General features: G+C 54.9%; 2 protein-coding genes and 1 long non-coding RNA gene across 5 annotated transcripts; 1 reads left to right on the top strand and 2 right to left on the bottom strand.

Annotated features, from left to right (window-relative positions):
* Positions 1-616: 616 nt before the first annotated feature.
* EXOSC5 (exosome component 5) lies at positions 617-7,381 on the bottom strand. The gene is made up of 6 exons (XM_081516217.1): positions 7,171-7,381; positions 4,861-4,974; positions 4,216-4,337; positions 2,751-2,891; positions 1,780-1,869; positions 617-1,072 (listed from the first exon to the last, which is right to left on the bottom strand). The coding sequence occupies exons 1-6, from the start codon at positions 7,316-7,318 to the stop codon at positions 980-982; spliced, it is 708 nt and encodes a 235-aa protein (XP_081372343.1). The 5' UTR covers positions 7,319-7,381; the 3' UTR covers positions 617-979.
* Positions 7,382-7,806: 425 nt separating this feature from the next.
* On the top strand, positions 7,807-25,994 carry BCKDHA (branched chain keto acid dehydrogenase E1 subunit alpha). 3 transcript variants are annotated; one of them, XM_081516208.1, is made up of 9 exons: positions 7,807-7,925; positions 16,158-16,343; positions 16,450-16,536; positions 20,029-20,137; positions 22,103-22,264; positions 23,659-23,865; positions 23,966-24,107; positions 24,331-24,502; positions 25,461-25,994. In XM_081516208.1, exons 1-9 carry the CDS (start codon positions 7,815-7,817, stop codon positions 25,629-25,631), a joined length of 1,347 nt encoding a protein of 448 aa, XP_081372334.1. In that variant the 5' UTR covers positions 7,807-7,814; the 3' UTR covers positions 25,632-25,994. The 3 variants fall into 3 exon arrangements, with proteins under 3 accessions (XP_081372334.1, XP_081372336.1, XP_081372335.1); XM_081516210.1 differs by lacking the exon at positions 23,659-23,865; XM_081516209.1 differs by lacking the exons at positions 7,807-7,925; positions 23,659-23,865 and having other exon boundaries at positions 16,026-16,343.
* LOC145515555 (uncharacterized) lies at positions 18,527-22,764 on the bottom strand. Its single transcript, XR_014060916.1, has 3 exons — positions 22,490-22,764; positions 19,784-19,929; positions 18,527-18,713 (listed from the first exon to the last, which is right to left on the bottom strand). It is a non-coding gene; the product is annotated as an uncharacterized LOC145515555 (long non-coding RNA).
* Positions 25,995-26,072: the final 78 nt, after the last annotated feature.

The raw sequence follows: 26,072 nt of genomic DNA, 5'->3' as shown, positions 1-26,072 counted from the left end.
CCCTAAGCCTGAACGTGGGGATCAGTCAAATCAGAAGTGAAAATATACCTGTTTCCAGAAGCCCCTTATGGGGTGCTACCACCCGACTGAGAACCAACAGGCCTCAGCCACTTCCGTTCACTGTCAGGGACCTGAGGTCCAGAGTGTGCCGAGTCTCTTGGGTTCTGAATAGTGAGGGCTCTGGGTCTGGACTCTGAGCAGGGACCTGTTTTCCACCACTAACTAGCTAGTGACCTCTGGCAGTTAACTGGCTCCTAAGTTTGCTTCCTTACCTTAAAACAGGGACCGTTAACAGCCCCACCTCAGGGGGTTGCTGGATAAAGGCAGTGCTGAGCCAGATTGCCCTCCAAGGCACACGAAGCCCATTGTCTCCCTGACCATCTCTTCCCTCCCTGCCTCCCTCCCTTCCTCTGCTCCAGCCACACCAGCCATCTTGCTGCTCCTTGAACCTCTGCCTATCTCTGCCAAGGGGTCCTCCCTCTACGTGTCCATGAGTCCCTAAGCTCATCCCTGGCCTCCTCCTGGACTTCCCTCAGATGCCCCCTCTTCATGAAGGTGTCCCCAACTGATGTACTGAGTCTGTCCCCTTCCCCCGCCATGAACTCACCTAACCCCCTTTTTTAAAAAATTTTTGTATTGTTTTATTTTTTAAATAGCTTCCACCATCCAACACACACTACTGTTATTCATCTCTCACCTCACTGTTCCTTGAACCAGGGCCTCATTCCCTGCTGAGGCCTCAGCACCCAGCAGGGTTCACACACTCTAACTGAAGTCTCAGCTGCATGGGGCTGTTAGAATGAGGAGCTTCACTCAGTAAATGCACTACCCTACCAGTGTTTTCCTGGAGTGGGGTGGGGTCTGTGCCCGCCCTCCATGCCCAGGGGGCCGGCTATAGCCACTCTTTTCTCGGCAGGACTGGCCTGCTGGCTTCTTTGACGCTGGAGGTGGCGGGAGGGGCGGCCTGCCCTGGCTTGCCTCAGCTCTTGGAGTAACGCCTCTGCAGCGATTCCCGGTAGAAGCGGAAGACATGTGTGGAGGCTGTCTGGGCTGCAGCCAGGCACTGCTGGAGCTGGGAGGGGAGCGGGGGGGTCAGTGCCGGGGGCCCCACCTGACTCCCAGAGCCCCCCAAACCTAACACCTCCCCTTCCACCGGGAGCCCCTCTCCCCAGGGGAGGGTGGTGGTTGAGGGGGTTATTCCACATGCATTCCCAGCTTCCCCACTTCATGGCCTCCTTAGAGGAGAAGGCTTCAGGGCTGATTAGAACAGCTCCAGGCCCTCAGACCAACGGCATCAGGCATCCTGCCCCTTGGAAGCAGTCCCAGGCTCATTGAGCTCTGGACCCAGAGAGATTGGAATTTTAGACCTAGAGGCCCTGTGACTCCAAATACTCTTAGAAGCCATGGAACTCGAGACCCCAAATCTTTACTGCCGTGTATACCTGGATTCACAGGAGGGCCAGGTGGTAAATGTTCTTGGTGACCATTTGGCCCAACAGGTCCCCAACAGACACCACGAACTCCGGGGTGCACAGCTCTGAGCTGGAAGCTGGGAGGCCTTCAAGTGCCCCGTGTCCTGAATTCCACCTGAGCCCCTCTTCTCATAAACTGGGCTTCCCTTTAAAATTCCCACAAAGGCGTCTATGGCCACAAAGTTTAAAAACTCTTAAGAAGGGGTGCAAGGAAGGGGTTCCCCTTAAGCCTCTTAGAATAGTGACCAGACCTCGTGTCAGATGGGTGGGAAGGATCTGGCGTTCACCCCTAATCATGCAGTGGTACCTCGGCATCGGAGTAGAGCCCCTTGGTGGTGGACATCAGCAGCTTCCGTTCCACGCTGTCAAGGGCAAAGGTCAGGACTGCTCGGGCCTCCTAGGAATGAGAGGTACAAGGCGGAAGACCTGGGACCCTCTCAGCTGGCCCCAAAGGCGGGGGGTGGGGGGTGGGGCGGTTTGCTTTTCCCACAGCCAGGCCCTCACATAGCAAGTGTATTTTTTGAGGGGAGTCTACACATCACCCCTTCCCTGAGCAATCACTCCCCACAGGATCCCACCACGTGGTTCCAACAGGGGATTCCGAAGCACAGTATCCGGCACCAGAGGGGCAGCCACAGTAATGGTCACCCCTCATGCCCCCGGGCAGTGCTCTGTTCTCTGGGGTTGGAAGCCAGCAAACTCTATCTCCCAGGTTCCCCTGCCAGTTTGGTTCTAGAGGGAATCTGGCAGGAGACAAGAAAGGAAGGAGAACGCAGCATCTGGGTCCTTACAGGAGTTTGGGGCATATCACCCACCACAGTCATCATAGAGACGGGGCGGCTGTGGACGGACCTCAGCACACAGGCCAGAGCCAGACTGTCTGTTTTCATTAGATCTGACTGCTCCTGTGTCCCCAACAGCACCCAGCAGGAGCTGGCCCCTAAGGTGTTTCTTTCTGCTTTCCCGACTGGATGTGACCATCACAGTCCCGAGCAGATAATTGGGAATAACTGGAGCCCCAGCACATTGTGAACTTGAGCCACTGAGGAAGAAACTCTTATTTTTCACTTTTGTTTTTGAACCTCTTAAAATCAACTCACTTGTCACTTCAGGTTAGAGCTGGGTTTCTAGCAATTGCCCAGAGGAACAGAGCGGAGCTTGCCAGCTAAGCATGAGGTGGTATCAGCCAACTGTTTTGGAGAAGCGACGCCCAGAGGAGGAGGAGGAGAGGAATGGTGCCTGCCCAGGGCCTTTCACCACCCTGCCCTTCATACTTACCTTTTCCTGTTTAGCAGTAGGGTCTAGCATGAGGATCCCATCAGAGTCCAGAGCACAAGTGACTCCACAGAAGAGGGCCCGCATGGGCACACCGGCGTCTACCAGGGCCATGCAGGCGGCATTCAGGCAACAGGCCAGGAGCTGAGTGCCACAGGCAGTGGTTAAGAGTTTCTTTTTTCATCCTGTTTTTTTTTTTTTTGACCACACTATGTGGCTAGTGGCATCTTAGTTCCCCTAGCAGTGATTGAACCCGGGCCCTCAGCAGTTATACCGCAGAGTCCTAACCACTGGATCGCCAGGAAAATCCCATGTTAAGAGTTTCTACTGAAGGTTGCTCAGCAGAACACATTCATGCTTCTGGTTTACCAGGCCAGTGCCTATGAACACCAGACAGCTAACTGATCACTGAAAGGCAGAGTAATCCTGGGACCCAGTATCCTTGGGTTCCAAACCCGAACTGCCACCTCTAAGCTGTGTGTCCTTGAATAAGCTGCTTACTCTCTCTGAGCCTCAATCAGGGATCACAATGATACTCAGCAGGTATGCACCTTCAGGGAAACAAAGGTCAGAAGCCTTTCAAGATAAAACAAGGAGGCAGTGGCAGAGCCAGGCCCGGGGCTGGGGAGTCGAGCAAGCAGTGCTGCCAGGTGACAGCCTGGCAGGATGACGGAGGGAGGAGTCGGTGTCCTCAGGGAGCCCGCAGTCCAGAGGAGAGGTGTGGCCCTGGCCCTGTGCAAGGTGAGCACAGGCCTGAGTCAGACAGCTAGCCCCAGCTCAGTTTCCTCACGTCTTTCCCTTCCCAGCGCCGAGCTTTACAGTCAGTCAGCCCCACCTCTGCCACTGACCCTCCATTATCTTCCATCTGTGAAGCGGGTTCACAGTGGTCCTCTTCCCTCATCTGTGAAGGATCTGCCCAACGCAGGGCCACACACACCCACAAGGCTGTCTAGAAATGTCCATTTCTGGGCCTCTGCCTTCCGCGCCCAAACTGCAGCCACATTCCAAGGCTCAGCTGCTGAACCAAAGGCTCTGCCTGCTCAGGGCTCCTGCAATGTTGAGCCTCAAATCCAAGCTCAGGGTCAGAGAGGAGGTCAATGGCACAGGCTCTGGAGTTAGAGATGTGAATTCAGCCTCTGCTGCCTTCCAGCTGTGTGAGCTTGGGTAAGCGACCTCCCCCCTCTTGGCCTTGGTTTCCTCACCTGAAACAGGAGAACAGGACCCAGCTGCTAGGGCCCTTGAGCTCTAGAACCACATGGCTTGGGCTCATGTCCTGGCACAGCCAGTTACTAGAAGTGTGAGTTGTCCACGCTGTATAAATTCCCTGGCACACAGTAAACACTCAAGCCGTGTTTGCTCTTCCTACAAGTTGACATCTGTCAAGCAGACTAGGAGAGGGTGTGTACATGGCCATCAGCAAGGAGGGCAATCAGTGAGATTCTGAAGGACTTCCTGGAGGAAAGGATACAGAGCCAGCATCGCTGACGACCTGCAGCACCACAGTTATGGACGTGCGGGGGTGCAGCCCTCCCAGCACCACCGCTTCGCATGTGTTTCTGATCAGCCGCTCCCGGCTCTTCTCCGCTACACCTGCAGAAATCAGGGGTGGCGCTGGGCTGTCAGGCTCTTCCTGTCCAGCCAGCTCACCTGTCTCCATATACCCCATCCAAGCCTCCAGAAAAGGGCCTGCAGTCTCAGCCCGGGAAGATCTTGAGGGGATGACAGAGGAGTCCCAGTGGGAGGGAGGCGGGTCTGACTGTCACGTACATGATGCCCACCACCTCCAGCGTCCACCAAGGGAGCCTCCCGGGGGAGGAGAACCTCAGAGCTCTCCCATGTCCAGTACTGCTGTCCACTCCCATCCCAGTACACCCAGCCCTGGGGAGTGAGGGGGGCAGAGAGTAAAAGGGTGGAAAAACAGATTAATGGAGAGGAGGAGAGATGGAGCCAGGAAAGAAGGGGGGGAAGTGAAGATGGAGAGAGACAGGGAGAAAAGTGATAGAGACGTACAGGCCGAGAGCTGGAGAAGACAGAAACAGCTGAGGGGAGATGAGAGGAGGAGTGGAGACCAGAAAGGGCAGTGACGGGGACACCGGGCGAGAGGACCAGTTACCAGGCAGCCCAGTCTTCGGCCTCAGGATCACTTCCAGCGTGGCCTTGTTGAAGATCTCTTTGCTGACCTTCACCTCAGCTGGCCCATACACGCCGGCCAGGACGGAGGTATCCCCTGGGGAGACAGTGTGGGAGAGCTCACTCGTATCTTCCCTGCCTCTGGGGTCTGACATGAGGCACTTAACATTGTGGGCCCTGAGCTGGGTGGCCAGGGGTCCCCACATCACCCTCACTCTGGCCCACCACTTGTTGGCAGTGATTCCTTGAGCATTTGCTTCATGTCTCTGCCTCTACTTCCTCTGTAATATGAGGATAACTACAGTACGTCCCTGGGACTTCCCTGGTGGTCCACTGGCTAAGACTGTGCTCCCAATGCAGAGGGGCTGGGTTCAACCCCTGGTCAGGGAACTGGATCCCATATGCTACAACTAAGAGTTTGCATGCTGAGACGAAGACCCGGTGCAGCCAAAAAAACCCCACAAACACCTACAGGACATCCTTCACAGCTATGAGGATTAAATGAGATAAAAAGAGAAACACTTAGGATGCTGCCTGCTAAGTTGCTGAGTGCCCAAAGAACTTTAGCTACTATTATAAACTTTAACAGGAAGTTCTTCCTGAGTGCTAACCCTCCTCCTTCTTACTGCTGCTGGTCCCAACTTCTCCTTCCAAAGCTTCCCCCAGGCCGAGTTCTCTTCCCTCTGGCTCACATCCCCAAACTCTGCAGCAGTCAGGACACCTGAGAAAGGGATGGATATCTAGGGCTGGGTCCTGACACCTGCTTATTTCCTCCTGATTCTGTAATCTCAGCTGATTTTGCTTACTTCTCTGGGCCTCAGTTTTCCCATCAGCAAAATGGATAGACTGGACTACAAAAGCAGCTTCCAAACATTCCTGATCCTAACTCTCTGTAAGAGATACATTTTAGACTGGAATACATTTCAGGACCCACAACTCACACAAATCTGTGTGGATGTAAATGGAACAAACGCCTCCCAAAACAACTCTTACTGTTACTGCTTTGATGTACTCAGATATTTTCTACTCTATTTCAGTTACAAAGAACCACGGGGAGTTCCCTGGTGGTCCAGTGGTTAAGAATCCACCTTCCAATGCAGGGGATGCTGGTTCGATCCCTCAGGGAACTAAGATTGCACATACTGTGCAGCAACTAAGCCCATGCGCCACAACTAAAACCTGACCTGACCAAAGAACAGAAATAAAACGGAAACAAAAACAAAATCGAACGCAGTGGTTCTAGTGGGATCTAGTTCCCTGACCAAGGATTGAACCCAGGCCCCCTGCATTGGGAGCTCAGAGTCTTAGCCACTGGATCACCAGGCAAGTCCCATCTTTTAAGTGTTTATTCAAAAGGTACCATCTCAGTTGATGCTTTTCCTGACCATCCTAATTAAGACTGCAACCCTCTCTGGCACACCCCATTCTACATCCTTACTGTATTTTTCTCCAGTTTTTTACTACATATTTTACTTATCTTTTGCCTGTCTCTCTGACTAGAATGTAAGAATGTCAAATCCGTTACAGCAGGGATTTAAAAAAATTTTATTTACTTATTCTCAGTGCCCAGAACAACACTAAGCAAAGGTACATGTTCAATGAAAGAATGAATGAAAGCAGGTTTTGTATCTGGGTTTCAAGTAATGCCCTAGAGCAGGGTCTGAAGCATTTATGGGGGTGACCCTTAGGCCTATCTCCAGAGGAATATTTCGCTCAGAGGAGTCAGGGAATTGAGTCTAGTTTCAAAGTTATTTAGCTAGGAAAAGGGGATATTTCCCTAATAGGTAAGAACTGCCCCAATCTTAGGGATATAGGGAGAGTTGTGTATCCCAAAGAGACATTTACCCAAGAGGTGAGGCTGGGGACAGCACCATCATCTGAGAAGTAACTATTTGGATAAAAGATCCGCCACCGGTCTAGGGAGTAAACCGGAAGTGGTGATCTGACAGTCCACTGGGTATTTATGCAAACAAATAGGTTTGCCTCAGCCTGGGACGTATGGACCCAGGGTGCGTGTGTGGCAAACCGTTTAGGAACCTAGCCAAGGGAGACACCCGGGTAAGCAGATTTCCCCTATTCTGTAGTATTCATTCTTTAGAGGCAGTCTGCCCTCTCCCATTCTGCGTACTTAACAATCTTCTCCCTGCTAGTCTGGAGGGAGATATACGTCTACCTGCGTATGCAGCAGTATCCACCCCTACAAGAACTGCACCAGTTCAGAAGAGATTTTTACCAGCTAGCGCAGTACACTGTAACCGCCCCCCAAAACGAATACAACCTCGGTAGTTCCTACCTTGCAGGAAAGAGGCAGAACCATCAGGCCGGGACAACAAGTTCTGCTCGCAGGCAAAGTGCCGGAGGCTACAGCCGGGGCCCCGAGGGCCGGGCTCTGTCCCAGAATCAGCCCGGACCTTGGATTCAGTCTGCATTGCCCCCTCCATCGCCCCGGAGCCCACGTGCAACCGGTGCTTGTTGCTTCCGCCTAGAAGCGCGCGCTTGCGTACGAAGTGCGTATGCGGTACGCACGCGCCGACCCGGGGGCTCCAGGAGGGGCCCCCGCACGTGGCTCGGCGTTTACTAACAATCTGGTCCCTCCCACTCCCGCCTCGAAAGTCCAGGAACGCCATTGGACAGAAGAGAAGAGTGGGCGGGCCTTGGCATGAGCTCGTCCTACCCGAGGCCCCTGGCCCCGAAACCCCGAGGCTCTGAACGGGTTGTCCTCTTCTTTGCCTGTTACAGGAATAACTAACGTGAGGCGGTCAGAGTAATTTTGGGGAAGTTAGATGGCTTTATGCACCTAGTGTGTCCTAAAGGCTGCAGAACTAGTAGCGTATGGTTTCTTGGCAGAGTGTTGCTGGCATTTGAGTCAGGCTTATGAAGGGGCAGCCCCGGTCTCGCCAAGAAGAGGGGCGGATCTCCGAGGGATGGTGAGCCAAGATGGCGGTGGCGGTGGCTGCGGCGGCGAGGGTTTGGGGACCAAGTCGAGGCTTGGGACGGGCGGGCCTCTCGCTCCTGCGGCTGCTTGGGGCTCGTGGGCTGGCTAGATCTGTGAGTACCTGGGGCACCCGAGAGTTTTCTCCAAGGAGGTACAGGGATGTTTATGCCGTCTTCAGAGTGAGGGGGGTCCCTTAGGTCCCTGTAGGAAGTGAAGGAAGGGCTGTTAGAGAAGGGACGAGGGCTGGGAGAACCACTTGGAGAGGACATGCAAGGGAATAACTTCCACTTTCTTAGGAGAAGACAAGCCAGGCAGCTCCTTTGTGACCTTAAGGGAGGGAGACAACTTGGAGAGAGCGAGGGAGTTTCTTAATTGCCGCCCATCCCCAGGGGAGTCCGCTTGGAGAACACCGGAGAAGGGTGTGACCTCTCCCCTCAGGAGCTGGAGAAAATTGTGTTTGTAAGAGAAAGACTTTCTTCTCAATAAAGAGTCCACCTTCAAGGAGGAGGAGAGAGACATCAGTTGCCCTTTCAGGGGCTTTTATGGTGCCCTGTGTTTCTTTGCTCCAATTCTGATTTTTAAATAAACTGCATAAAAAAAAATCGTTCTGGGACATCCTTGGTGGTCCAGTGACTGAGACTCCGCGTTTCCAGTGCAGGGGGCCTGGGTTTCACCCCTGATCAGGGAACTAGGTCCCGCATGGCGGCATTTAAAGAGTTCGCATGCCGCAACTAAAAATCCTGCATGCTACAACTAAGACCCAGTGCAGCCAAATAAGCAAAGATAAAATATTTATAAAAAGTCGTGGATCCTGTGCCTCCGATATAGAACGGTGGCCAAGGACCTTGTCGGTTTTGGTCACTCTAAGGAGGAGGTGATCAGTGAATATTTGTTGAACTAATGAGGAGGGGAGAGGTCCTGGCAGAGCACTTAGCCCATATTTCTTAGAAACACTGGAGAAATGCCTTGTTTCTTGTCACAGGGAGCAAACTGCCTTTAGATTAACGCTGCTGATGGCAGGCTTGCACAGCAGAAATGTAGATGGGAACCACTATTTGGAGGGAGAGAGGCAAGGGGCTGAGAAAAGCTGTGAACTAAGATTTTGCATATAAGAGAGTAGTGGCTAAGAAGATTGGCTCATGCTAAATCATGTGAGGCCGTGTTCTGTAATGTGCCACTTTCTAGCTCTGTAGCTTTGGGCAAGGGACTGCTCTTCTCTGGACCTGATTTTCCTGTTTGTAAAATGCTAACAATGGTCACCTTGTAGAGGTGTTGTGAAAATTAAATATGCAAAGTGCTAAGAACTAGATCCAGCATATGATGAGGGCAGTTGGAGTGTTAGCCACTGTTGAAAGTGAGGTTGGAGAGAAGGGACAAAAACTGACCTCGGAGATGGGGGGAGAAGAAGGGAGGTGACCTGGGGAAGGCCTGGATTGGTGAAGGCCTTGGTGGGAAATCTATCCAGATCTTGTGGGGTTAGGTCTGACCATCTGATCACCAAACCATTGGGAAGAGAAGATGGAATCTGGGAAGAAGCTCTTGCGAGAGGGAGAAATGAGAGAGGATGGGCTGTGAATAACGTATGGGAAGAAGGGAGTCACTTGAAACAGGTAATTTCAGAAAGGTTACTGGAGCAAGAGGGAGGTGGGAGAGTCCCTGCCTTTGGGCTGGTCTCTGGGGGGGTTTGGTTTTGATTTGAGCAATCAGGTCCTCCACAGCTCCATCCCTAGAGCCCATTGGTTGAGCCTGTGGAGTGAGGGTGAGCTTGACGGGGTGGAAGGAGGGAAAGGTCACCCGTGGCTGATTAAATCTGCTTCCTTTCTGGCTCAGTCTTCTTGCTACTCTTTCCTCTCCTTTTTTTTTTTTTTTTTTGAGTGAGGTCATTTGTTGGCGGGGAGGGAAGCAGGGGGGGTGGTCTTTCATTATTTATTTGGCTGTGCTGGGTCTTCCTAGCGGCGCGACGGAGCTAGTTCCCTGACCAGGGATCGAACCTGGGCCGCCTGCATTGGGAACGTGGAGTCTTAGCCAGTGGACCACCAGGAAAGTCTCTGTTTGTGTATTTTGAGAGTCCCTGTTTCTTCTTCTCCACTTTAAATTATCTCACTTGTTTTTCTTAAGCTTAAAAAACTTTTTTTTTGGAGGGAAGAGGAAGGAGTAGTAGCATTTACTCAAAGATCTGGGGCCTGGTGTGTCCAGTAGCGGCTTCCCTCATGACTCAGATGGTAAAGAATCTGCCTGCCAATGCAGGAGACACAGGTTTGATCCCTGGTCCGGGAAGATTCCCTGGAGAAGGGAATGGCAACCCACTCCAGTGTTCTTGCCTGGAGAATCCCATGGATAAGAGGAGCCTGGCAGGCTTTTTGTGATGATATCCATGTTGTTCAGTACAGTAGCCACTTACCACCCATGGCTACTGAGCTCTTGAAATGTGACTAGTGTGACAGAAGACTTGAAGTTCTCATTTAGCTTTAATGACTTTAAATATCTAGAAGAGGTTGGTGGCTGCTATATTAGATGATGCAGTTTTAGCCAATCAGGGTGGAGTCAGGAGATAGTTTCTTGGAGGCAGGTTGGGAGGTTGTGTTTGTAGTGGACTGATTGGGTTGTTGGGGCAGGCTGCATTGGGAGCAAGGCTCCTCGTTCTCCACCCTCCCCAACCCCCGCCTGCTTGCCCCTGCTTTCACTGCCCTTTACTCACTCTGTACCCTGTTGCTCTGGAGGCATTTGGCAGGTTCTGCCCTCAGTCCTGTTTCTAGCAGACGCTTTATTGGTCAGGGAGAAGAGGAGGAAGGGAACTTGGTTGTCCGGGAGTCCTGAGTTGGTTTCTCAGCCACCACCTCAAGAAGCAAGTGTGATCTCGATCAAGTCATTTCACTACTCTGAGCTTTAGCAGGTGGGGTGACTATAGTACCTCCTGCTCTGTTGGGAATCAAGGAGCACCTCAAAGCTGGGTCCGTGTGAATTATCAGTAATAGTGTTTCTCGGACCCTGCTGTTCAGGCAGTGTGTCTGGGGACTCTAGCACTCCAGGGCCCTGTGCAGCATCTCCACGTGGTTGGTGCCCAGAGTATATTGCAGCATGAAACCGTAGGAGTTTTCTCCCTCTTGGCTGGTGTCTTAATGAAGCACTTTATCATTGACAGGGCAACTCACACCATTGTTACATTTAACACTGCAAGCTACGTACTGGTAGTTTTCTTCTGTTACAGGGGAGGAAACTGAGCCTCAGAGAGGTGAGGTCTGAACTTGGAGCTCTGGACTCCAGAGCTGCCCGGAGGAGCAGGGGCAGGACTTCAGTTCAGGTCTTGCCACATCCTGCTTAGTCCAGACCGCGTGTGCATCATCAGCCTCTGCCTGGGGCTGGTGGCAAGGTGGGGTGCCCCCCCCCCCCCCGCACTTGAGCTCCACTGGCATTTTCCCTTCCCTTGGGTGAGCTCCCACCGCCTTGATAGGGATATGGTCTTCCAAGTGTGGGCAGACAGGTCATTTCTTCAGAGAAGCTTTCCCGCCCCCACCACCAGTCTCAATCTGTAGAACAGGGACAGTAGCAGTATCTTCCTCAGAGAGAGATGGTGAGGGTTAAAGGAAACGGTTCTTAGGAGGCACTTACGGCACATACCTAGGGCTTTCCTGGTGGCTCAGCGGAAAAGAATCCTCCTGCCAAGCAGGAGACTCAGGGTCAGTCCTTGGTTGGAGAAGATCCCCTGGAGAAGAAAATGGCAATATTCTTACCTGGAAAATCCTATGGACAGAGGAGCCTGGTTGTCTACCATCCATGGGGCCACAGAGTGTCAAACCCAACTTAGCGACTAAACCACCACCACCGTCCACACTATGCGCTCCATGAAGTCTCAAGAAATGGGAGCTGCTGTTTTTCTCCAGGGACAGTGACACTGGTGTGGCTCTGACTGATGCAAAGCAAGGATGCTTTACACCTTCAGTGACTTGGGGAGCTTAGTGCTACTAAACATACCGGGTCCCTGAGGCCAGAAAAAGCCTGACCTGTCTCCACCCTTCCCTGGCCTCCCCAGCCAGACCCCCACCCCGCTCTGCCCCGGGAAAGGGAGGCCGCTAATGACGGTGCTGACATTCCTCAGCTGGAAGTAGAGCCAGGGTTTAGCTCTCTTTGAGGGTGATGTGCCTCAGATCCCAGAGAGCGCTGGCTGAGGTGACCTTAGCCGTCCTAGCTTCAGAGGACCCAGTTCCCTGGCCCCCTCTACAGAGCCGTCCCAGGCTGGACCCCACCATCCTCTCCAGCTTCTCTGTAGTGGTCAGGCTGCCTGGCTTCGTATGCTGGCATTGCCACTCCCAACCTCCTTGGATCACAGACAAGTTCTCTAACCCCTCTGAGCCTCAGGGCCACCTCTTGGAGATGTGGTCATGGTGCCCTCCTCAGGTTCAGTGGGCCGTGGACATCACACAGCAAGGCTTTGTAAATCCATGCAGCTTCTGCTATTGTAGGTCACTGGCCACCAGGGCAAATCCACCTGCACCAAAAGGGAAGATGGGTGGAGCGGCATATGTCTTTTGCACGTAGGTCACCCCCCACCCCACCCATGATGGAGCCTTTCCTCAGGGCCAGGCACTCTGTGGAGTCCTTTGAAAGCTCATGGAATCAGCACAGTAACCTTGGCATAGGTACCACCTTCATCTCTACAGGCCCAGGATGCGGGGGCACCGCCGAGGCCCAGCTCCAGGGACAGCACCCTGATGGTAGCCCTCCAGCCTCTGGAGGCAGATAGCCGTGCCTGGACACTGGGGTTTGCTCTGAGCCCTGTGACTTTGTCCTCCTGGGCCCTGCTGGCCCCTGGCCTCCTGTCCTAGAGCCCCTTCCCAGATGGAGTTCCCCTGCACCTCAGTCTCTGGAGTGTCCACTGGGGCCTGCTCTGGAGTTACCATCCGGTCTGAGACTCAGGCAGTTCTTCTCCCCAACTCCCCTTTTCCCCATCTTCCCAAGGTGCCAGTCAGTTTCTCTTTTCTCATTTTCCGACCTTCCTAGATTTGGGGTTTTTTTACCCCCTTCTACCAGTTTTTGAGCATATGGTTGGTAGGTCCCATGCCTGTGCTGAACCCTCTGCATACCTTATCTGAGACACTACTTGTAACCCTGTGCAGCCTTTTCACAGATGAAGAAATCAGAGACACAGTGTTTTGCAGAGGGCTGTGCAGTGAACTAAGAAATTGGAACCCACGTTGGTCTGACTCCATGCCAGTGAACTTAACCGCTCATTCATGCGTTGGGTCAGTAATTCACTGTTGAAGTGTGTGCCCTGTAAACCCACGTGGACACGCTCCCTGCCTCCGGAGCTCATGGTGTATGTGGGGGAGACAAGACACCTCCAGGTGGTCGGGAGGGTCCAGCCCGCATGAGCACCCTGAAAGCAGGAGGGTGGTCTGCAAGAGCTGAGCAGCTGCCCTGCCGTTGTCAGGCCTGGGCTGCCCTGCTGTCGGAGCATAATTTCCTTTATTTCCTCAGCACCACAAATGCAGAGAAAACGCACACTCATTCACATTCCCCCACTGGCCCCTTGGATGGCCTCTTTGCTGCAATTAAAGGAGGGAGGGTGGGGAACCCATTTCCGCACCCACGTATGAGACCCAGCTCAGGACGAACCCCGGCGTTCTTCTTCTTTTCCTCTGGGAAGTGAAGCAACAGTTAGCCAGCCAAGAGAGGACCCTGGGGACCTGTGGGAAGTCAAGATGCAGACGTGGGAAGTCAAGATGCAGACGTGGGAAGTCAAGATGCAGACGTGGAAAGTGGGCACCTGGGGTGGGGAGACTGGGCTTGGGGGTCTGGCTGTCAGCCCCGCCCAGTCCCGACTTATTTGTCTGGTATAGCTCTGGGGCCTGGTACAGGAGGTGATACTACCACCCTGAGCCTCGGCTTCCTTGTCTGAAGGGCAACAGTAAGTACCCTCTACTTCCCGGATGTGCTCTGATAACTTGGTGAGGGTTGAGTCTAGGGACTTCAGCCTGGTACCCTGCTTGGGCTTAATAAAGGGGCTCTGTTTCGATGCTGAGATGGTTCAAGGCCGTCTAACTGGAGAGCTGAGAAATGGAATCGATTCTCCTCCTGGTGCGCGTGTGGGCTTCTGGGCTTTGCCTGCCAGGCCTCCTCTGAGCCGGGGGCTGCGATGTTTCCCACAGGACTCCTCCCCAGTTCCACAGATACATGCCACTCCTCACGTTCTGCCTTTTGCCTGTTCTGCTGTGCATGCATGCTAAGTCACTTCAGTCATGTCTGACTCTTTGGGACCCCATGGGCTGTATGTAACCAGCTAGGCTCCTCTGTCCGTGGGATTCTCCAGGCAAGAATCAGTTCAGTTCAGTTCAGTTGCTCAGTTGTGTCCGACTCTTTGCGACCCCATGGACTGCAGCACACCAGGCTTCCCTGTCCATCACCAACTCCAGGAGCTTGCTCAAACTCATGTCCATTGCATCAGTGATGCCATCCAATCATCTCATCCTCTGCCATCCCCTTCTCCTCCTGCCTTCAATCTTTCCCAGCATCAGGGGCTTTCCCAGTGAGTCAGTTCTTCGCATCAGATGGCCAAAGTATTGGAGCTTCACCTTCAGCATCAGTCCTTCCAATGAATATACAGGACTGATTTCCTTTAGGATGGACTGGTTGGATCTCTTTGCAGTCCAAGGGACTCTCAAGAGTCTTCTCTAACACCACAGTTCAAAAGCATCAGTTCTTCGGTGCTCAGCTTTCTTTATAGTCCAACTCTCACATCCATATATGACTACCGGAAAAACCATAGCTTTTACTAGACAGACCTTTGTCGGCAAAGTAATGTTTCTGCTTTTTAATATGCTGTCTAGGTTGGTCATAGCTTTTCTTCCAAGGAGCAAGCATCTTTTAATTTCATGGCTGCAGTCACCATCTGCAGTGATTTTGGAGCCCAAGAAAATAAAGTCTATGACTGTCTCCGTTGTTTGCCCATTTATTTGCCATGAAGTGATGGGACCAGATGTCATGAGCTTCGTTTTTTGAATGTTGAGTTTTAAGCCAGCTTTTTCAGTCTCTGACTTGCATCAAGAGGCTGCTCAGTTCCTCTTTGCTTTCTGCCTTAAGGGTGGTGTCATCTGCATATCTGAGGCAGAATACAGGCAAGAATACTGGAGTGGATTGCCATGCCCTTCTCCAGGGGATCTTCCCAACCCAGGGATCGAACCCACGTCTCGTACATCTCGCATATTGTCAGGCGGGTTCTTTACCACTAGAGCCACCTGGGAATCCCGCGTGTTCTGTTTCCCCGGCCTCAAATGCACCTTCCCTGACTCCTAGATAGCCTTCAGGTCCCAGCTCTCACATCACTTCCTCAGGGGAACTGTCCCCTCTCCACTCTGCTGTCACCCCACAACCTCTCCTGGAAGAACGCACATCCCCCTTGGTGTTACTTGCTGGGGACCTGTCTTCCCTGCTGGGCGGCAGGGGCAGGTGTCGTGCCTCTTAGGTCCCCAGAGCCCAGCACAGGCCGTGGAATGAAGCAGGTGCTCAAATATTTGTTGAACGAGTCAGTCTGGGCTGCTGGAGGCGATTAGGACTGGAGAGGGCAGCGAAGCGGGTGGAGCTCTTGGCCAGGTAGGTGATGGGGGAGGAGGCCTTCTGGTGTAGATGAGAGCAGAGATGTGGTGGAAACGAGGATCAGCATTACTTGGAGCCTTCACTATAGGTAGAAATACTCTGCTCACCGGTTTATACGCGGACTTCTGTCTAAGCCTCCCAGCGTTTCCATGAGGTGTTCTCCATTTTACAGGTGAGAAAGGAGAGACTTGAGGAGGGAGACCCTCATTCCCACGGTCACTCAGCAAGGGTTTTGAGCCTAGGCAGGCTGACTTTTAAGGGCTCCCAGACGTAAACTCTAAGCTGAGAGACCAGTGTAGAGCGGTCTCCTTGTGGGTAGAGGGGTTGGTGAAGAGCACACCTGGGGGGGTGTGTGTGTGTGTGTGGTCACCATGGGAGATGAGAGGGTAGTTGCAGTCAGCCTTGAGAGTCCTTGAATGCCAGGAGAGGAATTTAGGCCTCTGATAATTATAGCTACCAGTTCTTGAGCCACCTGCCACTTTATTAGATCATTTAAGCTTTACAACAACCCTGTGTGATAGATACTATGATTTTCACCCCAGTTTTACAGCTGAGGAGCCGAGACACAGGGCAGTTATAGGAACTTGCCCCAGGTCACACACTGGGAAGGTGGCGGAGCGGGAATGCAGACCTTGTGTGTCAGGCTCCGGAGTCCACCACGGCCTGGCGGCTACATCACCAGCGATACTGCCTGCCACCACAGGGAACCTCTGCTGCTCCTGACTTGGGTGTTCCCCTCCATCCTCTCTCCCCAGCACCCCCACAGGTGGCAGCGACAGCAGCACTTCTCGTCCCTGGATGACAAGCCGCAGTTCCCAGGGGCCTCGGCGGAGTTCATAGACAAGCTTGAATTCATCCAGCCCAATGTCATCTCTGGGATCCCCATCTACCGTGTCATGGACCGGCAGGGCCAGATCATCAACCCCAGTGAGGATCCCCACGTAAGAGGCCGCCTCCCCCCGACCCTGTGCCCCCCACACCCAAGCCCCTTGCCCGTCTCCTCTCTGGCCCCAGCTGGCCCACGTCTGTCTGTGCCTCTGTCTGCAGCTGCCCCAGGAGAAGGTGCTCAAATTCTACAAGAGCATGACGCTGCTCAATACCATGGACCGCATCCTGTATGAGTCCCAGAGGCAGGTGCGTGGGGACGGGCTGGGGAAGGGGCCTGGGGTTACCTGAGGTCCTGCCCACCCCACCTGTGTCTGGGCCAAAAGACAGCCTCCAAAGAAGGGGGAGTGGAATGAAGATCCCTGTCTTGTGGTCCTTAGAACTCCTGGGGTTCTCCTGGGGCTCTGGAGGAAGAGGATGAGGGGTGGTCCTGCCCAAGGGCAGAAGGTTGAACCGGATCACAGGAAGCCTGTTGTCTGCTGGGCTGGGGCTTAGCTGTGCTGGGGGTGGGAAGACAAGAGAAGACTGGATGGCCCTTCCTCTCAGACAACTCACAGTCCTGAGAACAGGACTCTCCCTCGACGCTTCCTGGAGCGCCTGTGTCCAGTGCGCTGTGGAGGGACACTCAGCAGTGTTAGCTTCAGCAGAGACCGAGGCACAGCAGTGTCAGCAGAGAGGGAGCTTGTTGACTTGAATACTTGCAAGTCTACAAGGCCCTGTTTCAGGCACGGCTGGACCCAGGGACTCAAAAAATGTTATCAAACCTGTTTCTCTCTCCGAGTGTCTTTTCCACTCTCCTTTGCCTTGGCTTCCCTCACGCTCAAGCCGCGGTGGTCTCTGGACGCTCCAGGCTCATAGAGAGGGGGCAGCGAAAGGGTTCAGGGTGCGGGCTCTGGAGCAAGACTGCAATCAGAGTCCTCATTCTGTCACCCTCTTAACTTTGTGATCTTGAGAAAGTTGCTTAACCTCCCAGTGCTTCAGTTTGCTGGTCTCTAGCTACTTTATGGGGTTGCTGCGAGGGCTGATGGCGGCATACATAATAGCCTGAGAAACAGTGAAACTGGCATTTGTCATGGATGCCGTCCTTGCAGTTATTATCTTCTCTACTTAGCAGTGGAAAGAGAGTGTCTGGTCCCTAATGTTCCAGCAGAAGGCCCAGGGCTGATACTCATTGGCCAGGCTTTGGTCACAGACAGATCCCTGTTTGAACTGACCCGTGAGATTGACTGGCCAGGCCGGGGCTGTGTGCCCATGCCTGGGAACCATGGGAGCAGAGGCCTGGAGTCTGTCCTTCCTGGGCTGCGGAGACTAAGAGCAGGGGCACAGGGTTCCTGTTAGAAAAGTGGGAGAATGCCGGGCAAGCTGGCCCTCAGCTCCCACCACCCCTGCTGGGTCAGAAGTGGGGATGGGCTTGGGAACCTGCGCTTGTATCAGGCCCCCAGGTGACCCCACTGCGGACTGAAGCCCGAGGCCCATCGAGGACAGTTCCAAGCAGATCACGCGGGCAGCCAGCTCACAGCAGTGCTGTGTGTGGGTTCTCCACCCTGCCCAGAAACTTCCCTTGGCTCCTGTTGTCCACAAGATCAAGACCGGCCCTTCCTGTCTGCCCCGTCTCCTGTTGTGGCGCTCAGCCATCTGCTCCCCTCTGCATAGCCTCAGGGCCAGGCCACGCCTCCCATCCGCTTCTGTTCATGGGCTCCTTCCTGCCCCTGGATTGACTGCACACGGGACTTTTGGAACCTGATGACATGGGCCCAGTCACGACTGTGACTTGAAGCAGATGGTTTGTCTTGTCTTTGCCTCAGTTTCTTTAGAAAAAGAAAAAAAAGTATTAAAGAAAAAAAGTAGAAACAACAAGAACATATCCCACAAGGTGGGAGTGGGAGTTCCGTGAGACCCGCACATCAGGTCCCGTGGCCCTTGGCAAACACAGGGAACCCTCAGTAAGATCAGCTTGGCCATCAGGTTCCAGCCTTGATTAGCTAGGATGACACTCAGCTATAAGTAGCAGACAGCCCTCCATCAACACTCCCCCAAATCCTAACAAAAATAAAAGCAATAGTTTAAACAGATTAGTAGTTTTCTTCTCTTGCATAAAAGAAATGTGGAAACAGGTGGTCAGGACTGATATGGTGACACCACAGTGTCACTGGACACCCAGCACTGGCTTCTAGTTTCCAGGGCCCCTCAGGAACCAAATGGCTGCTTGAGCCCTCCATCAATGTCTTACTCCAAGCAGGAAGTGGAAGGAAGGTGGAAGGTCAGACATGGCACTGCCCAGCTATCTGCCCACACCTACGTTTATAGAACTCTCTAGGTAGTCCCACCAATAACACCACATGTGTCACTGGTCACTCCCAGCTGCCAGGGACACTGAGAAAGTAGTCTGTCAGTCTGGTCAGTTGCTGCCGGTGGTGCATTGAGACCTGTTAGTAAAGAGAAGAGGGATCGGATGCTGGATAGGCAGCCAGTGACCTCTGCCACTAGCCCAGGTCCCGTTTCCTCGGGATTCCCCCCCTCAGGCTCCTCCCCACGCCAACCTTGACAGCCCAGCCAAGCACTCAGCATCCACCCACTCGCTTGGCACTGGGAGGTCAATTAACTTCTAATTGGCTCCCCACTTGGAAGCAAGTATTACTCATCGGTTCCCGGATTGTGACGGGAGGCTAGGCCTGTGGGACACGAGGCTTGGGCACAGGGCATCCTGCAGAGGCCTACCTGACTGTCCATTTTACCTTCCATGTGGTCCTGCTTACTGCCCATCTCTGTGCCAGAGCTCCCGGGTCTCCAGCCAGATCTTACCTCTTAGCCCCAGATCTACTTGACTTCTCACCCGGTGTGTCCCTCACCGATTTCAGCCTGTCCAGACTTGACCTCAGTACCTTCCTCCCAGACTTGCTCCTTTTCCTCCCTTAGGCCATTTCTCAGTGATGGGTGCCACCATCCACCCATTTATTCGAACTGGAGACCTGCAGTATGTTCCCTCGCTATCACTTCCCCCCTCATTCTCTCTCTCCTTAGGTCTTTAATTAGAAATCCATTCTGTTCAGTACCATAGTCAGGAACCCAGACTTCCTGCCTTTCTGCTTTATCATCGTGGGCAGCTTGACTTTCTGTAATTGTTGCGTCATGTTCACAAGATGGCTGCCACAGGTCCAGGCTTCATGGCTCTGTGCAAAGTAGGGGAAATGGATGGCAACGCTGCAGTGATCTCTTTTATCAAGAAAGCAAAAGCAGACTTCCACTTCTCTGGCTAGAATTGTGTCCTGTGGCCACTTCTGACTATAAGGAAGGCTGGGAACCTGCTTTTCCAGGCTCTGGGATTGAGGGTTTCAGGAAAGGGGAGTCACCTTGGGCATTGGTGTATCCAGCTAGCAGGAGCCTCTCCAATCTTGCCTCCCCTCCCCGCCCCCCCACTTTACATCCCAGCCCTTCTGGCCTCCCAGCCTTTGTTGTCGGCTGTCTGGAAACCTCCACCATCCCCACCTTTGCTCACCTTAGGCCTTGCTCCATGATGCCTCTCCATGGTGGAGTGGGTACCCCTTCAGCTCCCATCACCCTGGCTCTGACCAACCAGGCACTTCCTTGGAAGCAGGCCTGCCAGCGTGGCCTGGCCCAGAGCCGGCCTTCAGGAAGCATCTGCTGAACCACAGAGTCAGCAGACAGTCAGCATTTGGATACTTGTCTGTTGTTGCCCAGCCTCACTGAACCCGGGCCCCCCGGGGCCCCCTCTACCCCCAGGGCCGCATATCCTTCTACATGACCAACTATGGCGAAGAGGGGACGCATGTGGGGAGCGCAGCAGCCCTGGACGACACAGACCTGGTGTTTGGCCAGTACCGGGAGGCAGGTACGTCTGACCTTGGCCGAGCCCTATGGATTGTGGGCCTGGGGCCTGGATCTCTGGTCTCCATGGAGACAGGTCAGGCTCAGTCGCGCCTGCTGGGAAGGTGAGGCCTACATTAGTTGCCAGTGTGCCCGTCTGTGAGCGGCATGATGCCGGGGAAGCCTCGGCGTGCTTCCCTTCCGGGAGGCCTGGCGGTATTGTAGTTAAGCGCCTATGCCCCTAACCTTTCCATGCCCTGCTGGTGACCTGTTGTTAGATTTGGTGCAAATCCCTTCCGTTCTCTGACCCTCATTTTTCTCATCTTAGAAATGGAGATTACAATGGGGTGGCGACCCCTGTGTGGTGGGGCTGCTGGGAGCCTGCAGTGAGGGCAAGCTGGGCTGCGGGAACCCCGTCCACATGTGAAGGGCTCTGCCGGCCTCTCTCCAGATGCCGGGTCACTCACCCAGCAGAAGCAGATGGACAGTGTGTTCTAACCACTTCTAAGTGAATGAGGGAAAGGATGGAAGGATCACAGACTAGGAATGAAGAAGATGGACAAGCGTTTTGGAGAGACGGGGGAGAGGGGAGCTGAAGTTGGGGTTTCCAGAGCAGTTGTTGGAGTGACCCAGCAGGGGAGCTCCATCTGCCCCTTCCTCTTAGATGCTGCATGATCCTGGGCAGGTTGCTTAACTGCGCCTTGTCTCAGTTTCCTCATCTACCATGGAGGATGTGGACCCCTCCCAAGACAGTTTCACTGGGCAGATGACACGAAGCCCTCAGCACAGGGCATATGGTGGAGAATAAGCCCTCAGAGTTGGAGGCAATGCTGTGGCCAGGGCCTTGCACCCTGAACAGCTCTTCAGGGAGGTGTGGCCTGGCCAGGCTGGCTGCCCAGAGCCTGGACCAGCTGGCATGGCCATCTCCTCTCAGACTGTCTCCTCTCTCAGCTGCACCAGCCCCCCCACCCCCACACACTCCGCGAGGACAGATGCCCCATGATAATGACTCTGGTTCAGCATCATTAGATTTCCCCAGGTGCTGGGCCACAAGCCAGGCCCTGCCAGGTTTGCCAAGTGCTTCCCACTGTTTTTGCCGAGGGGATCTCTCTGGGGAGGGCTCCAGACAGGGCCTGGCATCGCGGGCGCCAGCTTGGCTCTGCACACGGGGCCCGTTAGGGCCCTGGCCACTTCTGCAGGAGGGAGCCGCCCTGCCTGGGTCCTGGAATGCCCTGTGTCCTGGCAGCTGCGGGGGGCGCCTGTGCGGGGCAGGAGGAAAAGCCGACCCCACTTGCCCATGCTGACTGGGCAGCTGCTCGCCTGGCTGACTCGGTGTCTCCCGTCTCTGACGTGGGGAGAACAAGGGCACTGAGGATGGCAGCACTCCCGGAGCCTGTCTCTGTTCCCCTCAGTGGAGCGGAGGCCCCTGCCAGCCTCGCACTGGAGGGGCTGCATGGGGCCCCCACCAGCCCTGCCAGCCGGGTGGTGTGAAGCCTGGGTCAGAGAGGTGTGTGCCTGTGGCTTTTGATGATGAGGTGGGTGTCCACCAGGGGTTTTACTGCCGAGAACAGGTTTGAATATTTCCTCCCTTAGTCCAGGAGTCATGAACATGGCCCATACATTTATTTGGTTCGTATGATTTTTTTGTTTTTTTAAGTAAATGAATTAGAGGAACACTTAAAAATCAGGTAGCTTCTCAAAAGAAAAAAACAGGCAAGCTGAATTTCTCCTTCTTTTGAAAAACGAAACCATGCGGCCTTCCTGAGCAGAGGTCAGTTGGTCCGAACAGCAGCCTCCCTGTTGAGCCAGGCCTGTGCTTTCTGCTCTGTGCGCCGTCCCTGTGAGCATCCTAATGTGCCTTCCCTGCTCTAGTCTGGCTCCCTCGCTGCGCAGGCAGCGGGGCAGGGCCTGGCGGCCGGGGTGGGGCGGCCTGCAGGGGTCGGCCTGCCCCCCGTGCCACCCACCGCAGCAACCCTGCCTCCCGCTCCAGGTGTTCTCATGTACCGGGACTACCCCCTGGAGCTGTTCATGGCCCAGTGCTATGGCAACGTGAGTGACCTTGGCAAGGGGCGCCAGATGCCTGTCCACTACGGCTGCCGGGAGCGCCACTTCGTCACCATCTCCTCTCCACTGGCCACGCAGATCCCCCAGGGTGAGAACACACGCCCAGGCCCGGCGCACACAGGCTGATGACGTTCTCTGCTCGGGCCCTCACCTCCTCCACCGGGGCCTCCTGGTGTGCGCCAGGACCGAGCGCTGGTCTGGGCTCTAGATGGGCTCTAGACCTACAAGATCCCTCTTTCTGGGACCCTCGTGGGAGGGCTCTGGTGGCGTTCGGCAGGCACAGTCACACTCTGTTTCCCATGCTTGTGCTCACCTCGTGTCTGTTCACTGGCAGAGCCAGCTGTGTGGAACTGAGTGTGTGCCAGGTTCCTCGCTAAAGGTCACTGCCAGGTTGCAAGAAGAGTTGGCTCTCATATTGTGGACCAGGTGGCTCCAGAGCCCAGGTTCTCTACCCCAAGCCTGGTCTTCCTCTGTCCTCGGAGTCTGACTCCCCCGAAGCTGACTCTGGAAGTGCACGATGCTTAGCGCAGCCGGTGTGACTTCTGTTAAAGATGACCACTTGTGAAGCAGACCCGCTTCGGGCCAGGCCTGCAGGCACAGAGTGCAAAGACAAGGTCAGTCTGCTCCAGGGCAGACACTTGAGCTGATGTGTGCAGGGTTTAGCAGAGTGCCAGGCATGTTCGCCCCTAGTGAGTTTTAGATATCTGAGAACAAGAGCGGTTTATGTCTGAGGTGGGAGGTGGACAGGGCAGCCTTCTGGGTGGAGGTAGCATTTTCATTGATCTCCATTCCGTAGAATTTCCATAAGGTGGGATCGGGCCTTCACCTTCCGTTTGGGTGAGCGGTTTAGTCAGTCAGTTGGATATGTTCAGAGTCCATGCGGTGTGCTGGGCACCGTTCTAGGTGCAGTGAACAGAGGCAGCAAAACCCTGAGCCCTCCTGGTGCTGACCCTGGTAGGGGAGATGGACGGCATCCGGTGCAGATAACATGTGGAGTATGTCAGGGGTCATAAGGCCTACAGGGAAAACGGCCTGGGTGTGATACGGGCTCTTAACTGTTGAGCACACTTGGACCCACAGTGGAGCGAGTCCCCTGTCGGCCTGGCTCAGGGTTTAACCAGAGGGTAACAGGGTGGGTGGGAGGAGCAGGGGCGGGGGAGGCTGCTCAGGCGCGCAGGGGAGAGTTGGAGCTGGGACCACCAGGGCGAGCTGAAGAAGAGGTCAAATTATAACTCCCATTTTGGAGGTGGAGCGGGTGTGGGAATGACTGGACTCAAAAGATGCTGAAAGTTTTGGCCTGAGTGGTTGGAAGGATGGAGCTGCCATCAGCTGAGGGGAGAGGACCGGGTGGGGCAGCTTCTCGGGGGCTCAAGTGTTTTCTTCGCCTCAGAGCCTGGCCACTGCCAGCCTGAGCCCCAGAGGCCCGGCTCAGGGAACAGGGGTGTGAGCACTGGTGAGATGCGCATGTCTCTGCTCCTGCAGCGGTGGGGGCGGCCTACGCGGCCAAGCGGGCCAATGCCAACAGGGTGGTCATCTGTTACTTTGGAGAGGGGGCGGCCAGCGAGGGGGACGCCCACGCCGGCTTCAACTTTGCCGCCACCCTCGAGTGTCCCATCATCTTCTTCTGCCGGAACAATGGCTACGCCATCTCCACGCCCACCTCGGAGCAGTACCGCGGGGACGGCATCGGTGAGGGCCCTGCTGGGCACCCCTCCACTCCCCTCCCCTCCCTTCCCGGTTCGGGTCTCAGCTGAGCCCTGGGGCCTGGCCGGCCTCTCTGTCCCCACAGCGGCTCGAGGCCCCGGGTACGGCATCCTGTCCATCCGCGTGGACGGCAATGATGTGTTTGCCGTGTACAATGCCACCAAGGAGGCACGGCGGCGGGCCGTGGCAGAGAACCAGCCCTTCCTCATTGAGGCCATGACCTACAGGTACCTGCTGGCTGCCCCCCATCACCCCCCAACCTTGACAGCCTGTCCCCAGCTTCTCCCCAACGTTGGTCACTGTCCCCACAGCACGACCCCATTGCCCCGTACCCTCTGGCCTCTTGTGGCCTTTATTCCATTCCTACTCCTTTGGTCCTAGTCTAGCCCTGCCCTCCTGACCCTCGTCTGCGGGGCCGCAGCCCAACCCAGGCCTCCTCTCTCCCGGTAGGATCGGGCATCACAGCACCAGTGACGACAGCTCGGCGTACCGCTCAGTGGACGAGGTCAACTACTGGGACAAGCAGGACCACCCCATATCCCGGCTGCGGCATTACCTGCAGAGCCGCGGCTGGTGGGATGACGAGCAGGAGAAGGCCTGGAGGAAGCAGTCCCGCAAGAAGGTGAGGCAGGGCTTCCCCACTGAGGATGGAAACCACCCTAGGGGCTGTGTTCCGGGATGATGCTTCATAAGGAACGCTGCAAGAATGGAGAGGCTGGGGGCTTGTTCTTTTGTTATTTAGTCGCTCCGTTGCAACCGACTCTTTTGTGACCCCATGAACTGTAGCCTACCAGGCTTCTCTGTCCATGGGATTTCCCTGGTAGGAATACTGGAGTATTCCTTCTCGAGGGGATACTGCGATTTCCTTCTCCAAGGGGATCTTCCCAACCCAGGGATCGAACTCACATCTCCTGTACTGGCAGGAGGATTCTTTTCCATTGAGCCACCGGGGAAGCCCAGCTGTGGGGCGTTGGGGGGAGTGCCATTGAACGGAGTCTTGGGGATAGCCCTGATGTCACGATGCCCAGACACGTGCACCTGGGCCATGTCCCAGCAGATGTCTGTCCCCAGCTCTTTCATCTCTGAAGAGGGATACTGGGTACCTGCCTCAGAAGCTTGTCTGAGGCCTTGCGCTTACTCCAGATGCAGTGTAAGTGTCCACCAGAGTCTGTGCACTGCCCTCCTCAGCCCTGGTCATCAAATGCCAGGGACATTGCAGCTCAATGGGCAGGGCGGACCCTGGTGTTGGGCAGCATGCGCTTCCTGACTCTGCTCCTAACCATGTCATCATGGACGCATCCTTCTCTTTGCCTCGCTTTCCTCACCTGAGTTGCCTGCTGCTTAAGGCTGCTAAGAGGCCAAAACGATGCTGTACTCTTAGTACAGCGCCTGGTTCCACTAAGGATGGAGAGGCTGGGGTTGGTGATGTTAGCTGTCACCACTTTTACGATGATTATTTCCATCATCTGCATGGGAACTTGAGGCTCGGGGGGCTTAAGCCCTTACCAAGGTCCCATAGGAGGAGGTAGGTTCCTGGGTGAGGGATCGGCTGCCTGCCCACTGCCCCCCTTGTCTCCCAGGTTATGGAGGCCTTTGAGCAGGCTGAGCGGAAGCTGAAGCCCAACCCCAGCTTGATCTTCTCCGACGTGTATCAGGAGATGCCTGCCCAGCTCCGCAAGCAGCAGGAGTCTCTGGCACGTCACCTCCAGACCTATGGTGAACACTACCCACTGGACCACTTCGAGAAGTGAGGCCCCACAGCCCCTGGGGTGGTGCCTCAACTTCCCCAAGAGGCAGCCCCAGTTTGACGGGCAGACAGGACTGGCAGGGTGCCAGCTTCCTCAGACAGCTGCTTCCAACACACTCAGGAGCCAAGCAGTACTTGAGGCGGCTCCTGCTCCGCTAGGCTGTTACATTGGGGGGGGTCCTTGGTCAGCCCCTTCTCCGCCCTGAGTTACACGGTCTTCTCCCAGGGGCTGGGCGATGGCACCTCTGGGACTGGACACCCCTGAAGGCTGGGGCTAGACGTGGCAGGTCAGTCTGTGGAACTTGGCTCAGAACGAGAGGTCAGCACGTAGTGAATAAACTATGTCTCTGTGTTTGGCTCCCTGCCACCTCTGGTTTCTGTTTCCTGGAGTGGGGACATGGCAGGCGAGGCCAGCATGGCTGGCTTGGGACTCCCCTAGCTCCTC

Source organism: Giraffa tippelskirchi, chromosome 7 (assembly GCF_054371585.1).
Source record: "Giraffa tippelskirchi isolate mGirTip1 chromosome 7, T2T-mGirTip1v1.2.pri, whole genome shotgun sequence".
In the NCBI taxonomy this organism is placed as follows: Eukaryota; Metazoa; Chordata; class Mammalia; order Artiodactyla; family Giraffidae; genus Giraffa; species Giraffa tippelskirchi.
This window is presented reverse-complemented; position numbering and strand designations above follow the sequence as displayed.

Excerpts from the sequence above, each read along its gene's own strand:
- BCKDHA (XM_081516208.1), top strand. The coding sequence starts at position 7,815 with ATGGCGGTGGCGGTGGCTGCGGCGGCGAGGGTTTGGGGACCAAGTCGA. Across the intron at positions 7,926-16,157 it reads CTCGTGGGCTGGCTAGATCT|CACCCCCACAGGTGGCAGCG; the intron begins GTGAGTACCTGG and ends CTCTCTCCCCAG. Across the intron at positions 22,265-23,658 it reads GGCCACGCAGATCCCCCAGG|CGGTGGGGGCGGCCTACGCG; the intron begins GTGAGAACACAC and ends CTGCTCCTGCAG.
- EXOSC5 (XM_081516217.1), bottom strand. The coding sequence starts at position 7,318 with ATGGAGGGGGCAATGCAGACTGAATCCAAGGTCCGGGCTGATTCTGGG. Across the intron at positions 4,975-7,170 it reads TTCTGCCTCTTTCCTGCAAG|GGGATACCTCCGTCCTGGCC; the intron begins GTAGGAACTACC and ends CTGTCTCCCCAG. Across the intron at positions 2,892-4,215 it reads TCGTCAGCGATGCTGGCTCT|CTCCTGGCCTGTTGCCTGAA; the intron begins GTATCCTTTCCT and ends TGTGGCACTCAG.